The sequence below is a fragment of the Habropoda laboriosa genome, unplaced genomic scaffold (genome assembly GCF_001263275.1).
Source record: "Habropoda laboriosa isolate 0110345459 unplaced genomic scaffold, ASM126327v1 scaffold67, whole genome shotgun sequence".
NCBI classification, from domain to species: domain Eukaryota; kingdom Metazoa; phylum Arthropoda; class Insecta; order Hymenoptera; family Apidae; genus Habropoda; species Habropoda laboriosa.
This window is the reverse complement of record NW_017100242.1, coordinates 1,772,448-1,786,533: the sequence shown is the minus strand read 5'-3', so window position 1 is coordinate 1,786,533 and position 14,086 is coordinate 1,772,448. Positions and strand designations below refer to the sequence as shown.

The 14,086-nt window shown below is 38.9% G+C and overlaps 1 protein-coding gene across 1 annotated transcript in view; it reads right to left on the bottom strand.

Moving 5' to 3' along the window:
* The window catches only part of LOC108571992 (tubby-related protein 4), a 48,887-nt gene extending 37,241 nt beyond the window's left edge, over positions 1 to 11,646 (bottom strand). Inside the window, exon 1 of the mRNA XM_017934168.1 lies at positions 11,551 to 11,646. Coding sequence (XP_017789657.1) covers positions 11,551 to 11,646 — 96 coding nt within the window. The remainder of the gene's footprint in view (positions 1 to 11,550) is intronic.
* Positions 11,647 to 14,086: the final 2,440 nt, after the last annotated feature.

The following is a 14,086-nucleotide window of genomic DNA, read 5'->3' as shown; positions in this document are numbered from 1 at the left end:
ATAGGCGCGAAGGACGCAGTGTGAAAAATATTCAAAGCGCCTGTAATATAATTAAACAGATAAATATTACCGTGCAAATGGATTAATATTCGAAGAATAATTTAACCTACCTATGTGACTATTTCAAGTAATAAATGTTTTATTGGAAGCGTTTCCTTGTTACTTTAGAAAGCATTCGAATGTACGGGGAGGCAACGCTAAACGGTGTTTCGTTTAAATGGAAAATTGTACACGAGGCAAGTTAAATATCACCATATGCATTTTCTCGTAAAATTTAATTCTTCCTTTCTTCATGTCCATCAATACCACAACAATCTACGGAAAACGTATTACAGGTTTATACGTGATAAAATTAATGAAGCAATCTTCCTTCATTCTGTTGCTATCGTAATTCAGTTCATCGTTCCATTTATGATCTGCTCAATAGTTATTAAATGCTTTATGATCTCGACCGCTCACTCTACTGAGGATAATTGAATATTCCAAAATGCTGACATTTTCAGTAAACGATTGTGAATTATGAATGAAACACATCGTTGAATTTACTTATGTTGTTTGTATTGTTTATAACGAGTCAATTTATTTCGTTACAAATGCAGTATCAATGTTAATATATGTATTAAAAATAAACGTGATTACGCAGCAAGGAATAATTTTCTATCGAAAAATGTAGGAAATTATTAAGATTTCTAAGTAAACAAAGAGTATATTTCAATTCTTGAAAAAAGACTGGTGTTTGAAAATTATGTTTCCTGGATTATTTATAAATGTCAGAAGGTACAAAGAATTTATTTGAAAAAATTACTAACTTTGTTAGACTCATTTTTATATTATTCTTACAATAGACAAAAATTTGTAGAAATATAAAAAAAAATATAAGTACTTTGAAATATTTCTCTAATTAACTCAATAAGGACTTTCCTTCATTTTTCGCCGTTTCTTCCGTGAATAAAATGCGAAACCATGTAAATTACCGACAAAAATTTTCTCCCACTTGTAAATGTATACAATAATTGAGCCCGCCGTCTACACTTGAACGGGCAGAGAACATATTTGGACAAAATATTGCACCTCGAAAGTTTCCTAGTTCTTTAGACTCCCCCGGTTGAGTGTTCGACCTTGCTAAGCGTGCAAAATTGCTCGCGCAAGAGGTACAGGTATAGAAAATGAGAAGTTTTTCGCGCAGCAAGTAACTAACTCGGGAAACAAAGAGTCTACGGTAGCTTAAACCCAGGAACAATGGAGCAGTTTGGCTTGATGGATTCTCGAAAGGAATCAGATCGACAAAACTTTCGATAGCGTTAAGAACGACTTGGCCAGTTTTATTACATCTACATTCACGTTTTTCCTTCAACACAGAGACACTGTCTGAAACGTGAGAACAGAGGAAGGCCACTTTATTTAAATGATTTTCCCGTTTCCGACGGAATTTTTCGAAAATGTCCTCTTCACTTTTACCATCAGTCTATCCTTTACTCGTTTTTCACGCCGAAACTTTCGTGTCGTTCGTAAGTTTCGGAGATAAATTATTCAGCAGCTAGGAACGAGGGATCGGTTCAACGTGAATCAACTTCTTAGCACGTTGGGAAGGAAAATTTGCCTTGCGACCAACTTTCACGGTTAGGAATTAACTGGAAAATCAGAATTCAAGAATAACGAACGAATTGTTAAAGCCTGATATTCATCGTACCTCTTGTATTATTAAATATAAATTAATAGAGACATCGGCGATAAAATATATTAATATCACAATATATACAATTTTAACCCCTTTTGTACTCCGAGCATTTTTTGACAAGATTAATCAGCAATTCTAGTACACTTTCGCAGTGGAACTTTTGAAAATCCAAAGCTTTGTTTTGAAAAACAAAAAAAGAAGATTTTTAATGTTTACGAATTTCTTTATTTCTATTTAATATAATTTCTATTAACATATCTATCTTTAATATATAGTACAATTATGATTTTTTAATTTGGTTTAATAGAAAATTTCTATTCAATATTAATATAAAATAGAAAAACTGAATTTTCGATTTCAAAGTTCTCCAAAGTTATCACGCATGTCGCCATAAAGGCGCCATTAGAGTGCAAGGGGTCGATACATTTTCAAATTAACTCATTTTTTATTCAACTTACATCTTCGCGAATTTCAATTTAGTCTCATTTTCACTTACCACAAAAATTAGACTGTCAAAAAAAGAAATCATATGTCAAAGGGTTAATCTGGCAAACTTGAAAACGCTAACTGTTTTTACAATCGTCCAAGAACAATGCTGTTCTTATGGTCGAGCGGTTAACCCGAGCAAATCGGAAATAGTATTCTTCACGAGGAAATAGCGTTTTACTTTTAAGGCTTCTTTGATCTTGAAGACTGAACTTCATGTGTCTTAGAAGCTACTTTGTCTAGGAAAGATGCTACGTAACCAATTCTCCTCGAAAGGCCACAATACGAAACGAGTGTAAGAAGAAATACCACACTGTGGTATCTTTAAATACTCTCCTATCACACACAAGGTATCTCTGAAATAACGATGCCAATCTAAACAAAAAAAAAAAAAAAAAACAAGTAAAAAGTATCGAAACAAAAGGGGAAAATCAATTCGTGAAATAGGAAGCTTTTCAAAGACAGCAGAAAGCACATTACGAGATATGATTAAACGTTATCGAGATGAAAAGAGTATTGACATTACTCGTTCAAACATTTTTCCCCTTGGTAATAAACGTTTCATTGTTACGGAAGTTAAAAAAGATTTTCGATTCGGTACGAAACTGATAAAACGCGGTAAATGTGCAAAGAACACCGAAGTCGGAGAGCTACGATGGAAAAACAATCTGTTAAAAAGCTACACATTCGACTGCGGCAAACAAGTGAAAGGAATTTCAGTTTTGCAAAAGACTATTTATCGAAGGAATTCGAAAAATTTCTTTCTCACCGCGAGTATCATAGTGGAGGAAAATTTGATTATGCGCCTTTCTTCGTGATACACGTCGATGTAGATGTGTCACACACATACTTGGAAAAGTACAATGTTCGCGTTGAAGGTGAAACAGTCCTCAATTATGACGATATCGATTCAACCATAATCCATAACGCAAGTGTGGACTCGAGTAAGACACTGTTTGATCCAGAAAACACATCGGACTGTGTTTCAAACACGTGGCCATATTTGATCGCGTTATTCGGAACAGATTTCGAGATTTTCGTGCGGAATCTTCGACGAGACATCTCGTGTTCCGACGATAAAAAAACACGCGTAATATCTGATTGGAGGAACAAGAATATGCATGCATCAACGAGCACGTCACTATCAGCGGTTCATTCAGTAACGTACACGTAAAGCAATAAAATCGTTAATGAACGTATCATTAGCGCTTATCGTGACATTGCTGCTGCATTAATGCAAACACCAAGCACGGAGATAGTCGAGTGCACATGCACCTGATAGATATTCAAACTCGATTTCCTCGAAAACGAAATTTGGAAGGAAAATGTTATTTTTTATTTTCGGTGTATTTTCGTACGGAGAATTGCACTTTGATCGATTTCACCGCGTCTTCTGCTTCACCCTGGATATTTACGTTTCCTGTGTATTATCCTCTCGCGCTGTGTTGTTCAAGCTTTTTGGCACACTTTCGCCTCGATTTAATCCTTAATTTTCGTCCTTCGCGCGCTTTATTCAGTAAAATTCCAAAGTTTTAATTTTTCAAGAATTTTACGACGCCGAAATAAAAAATTTCGCGAATGGAACGCGAAATCTGTCGCACAGCGAAAGTCCTAATTTATCACATTAATATCACAGCGTGATACGAAAAAATTCAAGGACTGCTTCGAAACTGTGCTTCGCCTAATTAGCTATTCTTCCATTTTACGCACTAATCCCACAGTTCCGCGGTAGGTACTAAAGCGAAACAGGGCTGTTTCAGAATCACGAACCCGCAAGCATTCACTCGTTCCCAAACTTAGAACGCCAGGTGAATATTTTACAAACGAAACGGTGTTCGTTTACGAGTTTTGTTTTCGCCGCGGAACAAACTCGATCCACCGGTACACTGTTATGAAATTCCGAGTGACCGTGGCGTAAACTAAAGATGATCGTCCATTTCAGGTCCGTCTACCGCGTGTAATGGCTCGCCGTTTACTCCTGAGGGCTTCCCGAGAGTCGTTGTAAATTTATGCTGATTTTAACGGCGGCAAAACAGAGAGAGAGAGAGAAAGTAGTAAACTATCGTACGTGGAATGAATCACGGCGAAAAATATAAGCATCGATTGGACGAAGTAACCCAGATGCAGTTAGGATCGATTTTTATCGACGAACCTTGCGATCTGGGTCAGGAAGTAGTTAAAGGCGGGAAATACCGAGAGACGGGTCGTTGATCGAATCCTGACGAAAGATTGTGTCAAATATCCTACATCGACTGTACCATCCACCTAACCCTATTATTTTTCCAGTAATAGAGACGATGTTCGCCCGATCATTTCGCCTTGCAAACACAGAGAGAGAGGACGATTGGACGATTCCAGCGAGTCGTTAATCAACGATTAGTTCTCGAGAGCAAACCGGTTGTCGAATGAGGAGAATTCGTCGATCAAGCAGTACGGGAAGCGTAATTAATTCTGATCGATTGCGTCCTGCCGCGCGTCGAACTTCGGCTATCGGGTTAATCCTGCTTAGGCACCGGCTCCGACACACTCGCTTCAAAGTTGCTCTTCCTCTGATCATTGTGCAACGTTCACGAATCATTCGGAGAGCTCGCGCACGTCGTTAAAAGCGAATGGCTCGGAGTGTGTGTGTACGGCTAAGCAACGTTACCCCTTTTTCCAAATTCCTTCTTTTTCTCTCTTTCGTTTCTGCTCGTCTCTATTCGCGAGCTATATTTTTTTCTGCCGCGTGAAAGCAACTCGCAGGATGCTGCTAGGTGAAAAGAAGAAAACTCTTCTTCTTTTTTTCTGGAGCACGCGTCTTTTTGCCGCACAGAGGGACCTTTAACTTTAGCTGTTTTACGCGAGCGCAGCATTTTTCATATGAGAATTGCGAAACAAGTGAAATTGTACGTTTCTCTGCAGACTGTTTTATACATTTTTCAGAAATAATTGGGATGATTTGCATGGCGGGCGTTGCTCACGCCGGTTGCAAGTGGGACGAGAAATTGTGTGATATATCGGAGATGGAAATGTACTGTACATCTCGTGTGTTATAAATAAGAATGTTAGGATTTCTTTTTTTTCAAACTGCTCTTCTCGTGATTATACTCTTCTCTTCGTGTTCGTGTTTCGTTTGAGAAGAGTTTTGAGAGACGTGAGTTAACTCATTTTTTAAATTCCTTTCTCCCTGTGTACTTAGAAGTATTAAAAGATGTATGTCCGTCTTCCTTATGTCACTTTTGGCTGTTCTTTTTCAAACATTTACGCTTATTTTTGCTATAATTCTCTGGTATAAAATAGAAAATACAGTAGTAAAAATATAAAATAAACCTAACACTTTCCTTTGTAATTTCTTTTCCTTTGGAAAAGGACTATAATTGAATCTGTGTTCTAAACACACTTCACGCACGATTGAAAAATTGTGTTTCACGAACCATTACGGAGGTAAAACAGTTTCCATGTTTACCTAGTGTAACTTAATGCCGTAGTGTTAGTTTGAAGTACGAATTAAAGTATTTAGTGCTTGGTGTAAAATTCTTAGTTACACAGTTCGAAAAGTTTCACGAGCAATAAAGTTTATATACTCCATTAAACGTCCACATAAGAGTTTCAAACCCGTTATAGCGAAATATACACTGGAAAAAATTTGTTAATCTATGCCGTTACAACGTGGATTTTAAAGTAATCTCAGTGTTTCCAAGTGTTTCGTATAATCAACGATATTAAATATTCCGTTTTACTTTTTAGATAGAAGTGTCCTTCTCGTTTTAACCGTAGAACTGAATTTGACTTTTCACAGAAACATTTCTTCAGAGTGTAAGCGTCCGAGCACTCAAACCCCGGAAATGTGGCCTCCATATGTACAGGGTGGGCCACGTAAAACAGGCCATCTAATTATCTTCTCTAGCTGTATGATGGTACGAGAAAATTTCTGTACCTAATTCTAAGTGCTCTCAAAGGGTGAGTAAGATGGAAGACAAATTTTTTTGTCTTCTTTTCCAAGCTCGTCCATGTTTTTTTACATGATTGCGTATATTTTTTTCTGCTGTATATTGCAGTTTCTTCCATCTTGTTCGCCCTTTGAAACTATTTAAAATTTTCTCATACTATCGTAGCTACATAGAGAAGATAAATAGGTGGCCCATCCTGTATATCTGCCTATCTTAATCACGATATCAATCATGGGCCACCTGAGAATCACATTTTATTGCTGTCTATCATTTGGCGCCTTAAGTCACGGAAGATAATTCAACAAATAAATATTAAAAATTTTCTCGTACCAGCAAATGAAGGTAGAGAAGAGAAATAGTTGGTCCATCCTGTATACCTACCTTAATGAAGATATCACCTTAGAATTTCATTGCTACCTAGCCATTCGTCTCCTTAATTCGCAAAAGATAATTCAATAAACAATTAAACAAACAGCAGAGTAACAAATAAATGCAATCCAGTAAAATACAAATAAAACAAGTAGACAAATGACTATAAAAAGAATGGCTACAAAACAATTTCCTTTGTAACACAGTGTTGTTACACAGAGTAGACACAGCTTAAACAACGAGCACGGCCACTAAGAATCAATAAACGTTGCATTCCCGTCGAAACAGCGTGGCGTTTCCTCATTGTCTTCACAGTTCCGTCCAACCAAGATAATTGCAATGTCAGCGTCGTTTCGTGTTTCATTCGGGGGATCCGTCACAAGTGGAACCTGTCAAATCCACAGTGTGTAGGTGTAAAAAACGAAAATCGACCGTTCGTCGGTTTCGTATCACGAAGAAAAGCTCCATTCGAGATATCGAGCACGAACTTCATCTTCGACCAAGTCGACTTGACTACGATGTGCACGTACACATCGTCACCCCTTTGAATTCCTGCTCGCCCTCGAACGCGGCTTAAGCCGCTTCCGCGTCGCACATCCGCCTTCCACCCTGACGGATTCCAATCTTTCAGGCTGCGCTTTGATGTGGTCACCCAAAATTCTCCCCGGTGTTATTAGGCGGGATTCTGAGGTGTGACGAAGCTCTCTTCGACGGAATCGTGCGAATGTCACTTTCACGCTTGCCTCGTCTCTCCTCGTCTCTCCTCGTCTCTCCTAGTCTCTCCTCGTCTCTCCTCGTCTCTCCTCATCTCTCCTAGTCTCTCCTCGTCTCTCCTCGTCTCTCCTAGTCTCTCCAGCAACAGAGCTTCTCTATCTTCCTCTGCTTTTGCAAGAAGACGGCGGAACACGGTTTACGGAAGATTCTCGTTTGTGAAATATTGCACGCAGCCAACGGTGGCTTCCGGGCGAGACTTTACACCGGCATATCGAACTAACGAAGCAACTTCAATAATTAATCCCTCCCCCGGTGAAAATGTACTCGATCAACGTCTCCGTGCGTTTCTCTTTTACAATCAAGATTCCCTTTGGACGGTAGAGAGCGGGCCCAAGTAAACGCATTAAAATGAAAACGTCCTACGCCCACCGGGCGAGGAAATTGATTTCTTAGGAGGCACGTTGCCGGTCAGAAACAGGAAACACGATCTTATTGAAAAGGAGCGACGGGGTCTTGGAAAACTTCAATGAGACTGGCAGAAAGGAAATTCGTGTTTTCTCGTGATACGTGAGAAAGATTAGTAAGACGATTTTTCTTGTGCAATTTGAAAGAAACTTGTTATATTTTATTCATATCCTTATTTTGTCGAGAATTGTACAGGGTGTTGTCTATTTTTTGGAAGAAACTGCCGGAGTATAATTTAGAAGGCAAAATTAAAAAGATATAAATACATCTGTGTATTTTAGGGGCGTTTTAGACTAATTTGGGTAATTAAGGTTTTTAATTAACAGCAAAATGACTGGGACTAAATCCGTACCATCTGGAAGCTAATTTTTCTTTAAAACGTTTAAAGAAAATTTAGTTTCTCTCCTAAAGAGAAACTTTAAAAAAGAGAACCGTTTATATTTATATCAAAAGTCCTTTAAACAGTCTCAATCTCAATCTTGAATACGCTATTACAATTTAATCAATACCTAATTTATTTCTCTGTGAAATATTATCCATTATTAATGACCCTACATTATTACGAATAAAAAATCGATCATTCCCTTGGATAAACATTTCATGCTTCTACTTCAATAACCATCCTAATTATTACGAGCTTTTCATAAAACCAGCAGAAGAAGAGGACCTTCTAAATAAAAATCAATCTTTCTCTTAAGTAAACGTTTCACGTCTCCGCTTTAATTACCATCCAAATTATATCGAGCTTTCCGTAAAACCTTATCTTTCCCTTAAAATTAATACCATTCTTCACCCAAGAAAATAATCTCTGCAAAACCAGAAGAATCTCGTCTTTCTTCGCTGCTCGATGAGAAAGAAGAAAGTTGAATCGAATTTAACCCTTTGACAGTCTGATAATGTTATGAATTGCGGTGAAAAGAAATTAGACTTTACACGTATCTTTTTAACAGATACGCCGTGTGTGATCATTTTTGAGATATGGGATACATAACCCTACGTCATAGTAGTGATAATAATATCTCGTCCCTTTCTAACTTTCTTCTTTTGAGTTAAACAGTTAGATATTTGACTCTCTGCCCTGAGTCTCGCACGGGATAAACTGTCGAAGGGATAATAGAACGCGTTCGTCCAGATAACTCACTTCTCGGTTGAAAAACGCAACACTCTGTAACGAACCAGAGTACGTGACAATTTGCGTTTCTACGGCAAACCGTATTGAATGCCGGGCGAACACATTCGAGTGTTAATTTCATGCCGCGTTCGTTGTCAGTTACGGGAAAATTACAGTTTAACCGGCTTACACCGCAAATTGATTCGGCGTTTTCACCTGCTGCAAACGTACGATCTTCTCAGGCTATAATTCCCTCGATTTAACCCTCGTAAGACGAATGCAGGGTACTTTTGACTCAACAGCGATAAAGTCGGGCGACTCGGATTAAGTTTGGTACAGGAAATACACCTGTTTCATGTATCAAGTATAAATAAGAAAAAATATATAAAATGTGTATAGTTGAAAGTATACACATTTATACCGAATTCCTTCTTGAAACCGGCGTACGATAGAAAAGTCGCTATAGGTCAAAATGACCCTGCAAATTCATCTCCCGCGTCCGTTTAACCCTTTGGCAGTCTAATATAATTACGAATTAGAGTGAATAAAATTTATATTTTACACGTATCTTTTTAGTAATTACGTCGTGTGTGATTATTTTTAAAGCACACAACCCTAAGTCACAGTTCCGATAATAATATCTCGTCCCTTTCTTACTTTCTTCCTAAGAAGGTCCGAGTCTCACTCGGGATAAACTCTTCGCAGTCGAACTCCGGGATATTCCCGGCAAGGCGTTTTTACCTTCTAATTTTGCCTCCAGAAACGTGAGAGAAAAAAATATAATGTAATGTAACGAATTCGTTTGAATAAAATTTATACCTTTTTTAGACGATAATTGACTGAGCGCGGGCTACCAAAAAGTAATTCGTAAAGAGTTAACCTTTTGCACTCGAGAGGCGACTGGAAACGGAGATTTACCACTTGGTAAATAATTAACAGAGGTGCTCTTAACGCTGATCTGTTCCAGGACAGCAGATCTACGGGTCTTCATAAAAATGTTCACCATACATTAGAGCTCTACAAATAGAATACGTAGGTCGATAGAACCAACCTCTAATGAACTCTTACAAGATCTCGTATAATATAAAAATACATTAAACGCCGAATTATTAATTTTACAAAATTTCATTAATTTAGCAAACAAGCTCTAATTTACTACTTCCCTGTAGCAAAAAGACCTTCGAGTACAAAGGTTAAAACCATCCACCCTCCGAGGGTTAATGGAAAATTGCTGGTTCGTCTAGTGAAACGCGATCTTTTTTGTTTTTGTTCCACGTGAGATAAAAATAGAGAAGATGGATAGGGATCGAACAGGTTCGATTGTATTCGATGCGAGAGGAGCGCATTTTCTAGAGTTTCGATGTCGCGCACTACCGCGAAAAGCGATACTTTCCAGCTTGTTTAACGCCCCGCGTCTGGCGTTGCTGAAATAACCTACAGCGGACGCGGCAGTCTAAAAATTCGCAAGAAAATAACTGAAAGAAAGAGAAAAAAAGAGAAAAATACAGCGAACCAGTATATATATGTACCACCGTGCGTTGGCGTTTTACGGCACTCGTGACTTTTGATTCACTTGAATCTTATCGCGTTTTTCGAGGGTTACAACAGGCTCGATAAACGACCATACGTGTGTTCTGGAGATTTTACACGCTTGACCTTACTATGCGGAACGATTTAGATTTTAGTCGTTCGGTTAATAGCGAATTAAAGACTTTAATCGTAAAAGTTAATTTCTTTTGTATTCAAACCTTTAAATTTGTACTTTAAATTGGACTCTAATTTTAAACGCTATTTTACAGCGAATCCTGGTGTAGTTAAGTGTGATTGGGGAGCCTAATTTGAAGGCTATATTGTAATCAACCCTGTTGATTTTTTAAAAAGAGAATGTAATTAGAAAATTGTGCATAATTTCGGATTGTTCGACTTGCAAGTAATTTTGATGGTTGTAATACGAATCGTTTCCATTATTTACAAAGTATCACGCTGTTTAAGGACGAAAGTGAAGTAATTACAAGCTTTGAACTCACATTCTGAAATACCAAGGTGTAATTACGGACCCTAATTTAAATGTCCTAAAAGTCTACTTCGTAACGAACCCTATTGATTTTTCGAAAAGGAAAGGTAATACCAAATTGTGCTTAATTTTTGATTTTTCGATTTGCAAGCTGTTTCAGTAGTTATATTCCAAGTTTACCAACTATCGCGCTGTTTGAGGATGAAAGTGAAGTAATTGCAAGCTTTGAACTCACATTTCGAAATACTGAGGTGTAATTAAGGACCCTAATTCAAACGCTACAAAACTCTGCTCCGTAACGAACCCGATTGATTTTTCCAAAAAGAAATTGCAAAGTTCTGCATAATTTCTAATCTTTTTACTTTCAACGATTGCAGCATAAACAATTTCCATTATCCAGCAAGTACCACGCTGCCTCCAGCTAACAAAACTCTGCATAATGTTTTATTTTCGACGATTACAACAGTTATATTCCAAATTTATCAAGTATCAAGCTGTTTAAGAACGAAACTAAAGTGACACATTTTTGTGTCATTTTGAAATACCAAGGTGCGATTAAGGATCCTAATTCAAACGCTACAAAACTCTACGTTATAACGAACCCTGTCGATTTTTCCAAAAGGAAATTACAAAGTTCCGCATAATCTCTAATTTTTCATAATTTTGTATTTTCGTTAATTAACAACATAAACAATTTCCATCGTCCACGCTGTTCACAGCTAAACAGGTTCCCTAAGAACGCGCAGGCTACACGGTTAACCTTGCAAACCCATAAGTCACGTACCTCTGGCGATTCGTCCGGCACCTTGCCCATCCAGCTGAGCGACAGGATGTTGCAGTCGCACTTGGCATTGTTATTCTTCTCGAAGTACAAATGCATGATCACGTAACTGGATCGCGTTAGGCGTTAGAAGGTTCGTCAAGCCATCGAAGCCGGCACACCGACCAACGCAGTCGTCCACTCAGCTAAGAAGAAGAATTGCCGAGCACCACACGCGACCCTTTAATACCATTAGTCCGTTCTATCCGGTGTTCCTTCTCTCGAGAGCGACCAAAAATCGATCACCGGTCGATCAATCGAATTTCAAATCCCCGAAATCCTTTCACACGTTCTCAAGTAACCAGCCCGCGACTGAACAACACTCTACCGTGTTATTCCACCTTGATAAGATCATCGTCGCTCCAATCGTACAAGCCTTCGCGGTGACACCTTCTCTCTCTCTCTCTCTCCCAATTCCTCCTTCGGAAACTGTTGAACGAGAGGAAATGTGCCCCCTAGACCCGAGGACAACGTTCTCCGTCTCACAACGACGCACGTCGAACTTCAGCTTATCTACGGTGACGGGGGAGGGAGGAAAAACCGTTCCTCCGGTTCCGAACTGAGTGACGCGAGGAGTGGTGGTGAGCTTGCACGGTGAACTTGTTCGGTGAAAGTCATTTGTTTCGCATCACGGTGGCCATTTTGCCGCCTCCTACAAGTCCACCACCCTGTGTGTAGCCTCACGTACCAGTGCACCACGGCAGGACGCGCGCGAGCAACCGAGCGCGCAAGCGAACCCAGACGAGCTTTCGTGAGCTTTCGACGCGACCGTGTACGTCCAACTGAAAGCTCAGCCGGAGGAGCTGCCGCGCACGAGGCACTGTCGCGTTCTGCGAGCGTATTGATTGCGCTCTCCGCGGTTGCTTGCTTTCCTGGCCACCTAACGGTCTCTGACCGTGTTAAGTCCTCCTGCAAAAGCTTTTCCGCGCTACCAACACACACCGCACGCACTGCTCTGAACGTGCAAACGGTACGCGAGGGTGACGACGAGGAGACACGTTTAGAGTGTACATGTACCGCCTCGACCTCTGACGAATTCTCCGGTATTAATGAAAGAACTTTGTTGCTCTTGGCAAACAAGATTCGAACTTTCCTCCGTAAAAGCTTTCGTCCGTATGCGACACGTTGGTCCCGCGGAAGCTCGAGTTTTCTTGCGTATCGATGTCACGAGGGAGATTTGTCGGGTTACGAGGTGCAACGAGACGATGGGATGAATTTTTTTCTTGGGTACTGGGAAGGATAGTTGAAAATGGGATTGATAATAATTGAGACGATGGAGGAGATGGTATGGGGGATGAGGTTGAAAGTATTGTTGAAATAGGTGGCAGGTGATTCTTCGTGCAGAGATGAATGAAATTTTTTCGTAGGAGGCTTAATTTTTGAGAAAATCGGGTTTTGAAGGAGATTTGCGTGCGCTGGTGTGAATGGGTGTTAGGACACCCGGTATATTAGTGCAGAAGGTTCTATGAGATTTAGATACATTTCCTAGTGGAAGTTAGTGTGATGTATTGGTAAAAATGTACATGTGTACTTGTTATACTTTGAGTTTATTGATTTTAATAATTTTGTAATGATTTTTCTGTGTTAAACAATTTTGTATTAAACTTGTAATGACAACGAGGCTTGCTTCACATTCAGTAAGTGGATTTCAGTAGAATTCAGAGGAATTTCAGGCGAATTCAGACGAATTTAGTAGATTTCCTTAAATTTCAGTAGATTTCATTATGCTTCACATTCGCTAACAACCAAATACTTATGAACGGGAGTGTACGTCTGCGAGAGAACAGCAGTTCCAACAACTGCTTGCTTAACACAATAAAATATTGTTGATCAAATTTTGTCTTTGTGCTTTCTTGAAGCTGGTGCTTTCTTGAACTCGTAAAAGTCGCGCAGAAGTTCCATAGAAACACGATAGACATTGTATATCGTTCGACGAACCGTACTTTACCTACGTAAGTGCACACGTACCCAACAGATTTTCAAACCCAGTTTTCCCAAAAACTATACCTCAGATGAACAAATTTCATTCTACATATTTCATCCATTTTTGCATAATAAATCACCTCCTGTCCATTTACACGATATTTTTCGTCTCACAGGATGTATATTTATTATTATTATGTGATTATGTCACGTGTTGAACTCTTCATTTATCGAATATTGAGTTGCATGTTACTTTGGCAATTACGTTCAAATTTTTGATTTTGTATATTGCTTATCTATACAAATTGTTACAAACGACAAATGAGATTTTTTTTTTAGAGTAGGAAGTTGAATAGTTTAAATTTTCTTTTTCGAATTTTTTCGAATTCTTGCGCAATTTTGAAACTTTTCCGTTTTGCGTGAAACGGTATTTACATGTTGACTGTGTCTGTCTGTGTAGTTCGTGTAATCCGTAATTTAATATAGAGGATCTACCTAATCCCCTTTCCCATACTAAATTAATAAGTACGTGCAACTTCCTATACGTATGAGTTATAAGAAACTATAATACACACTT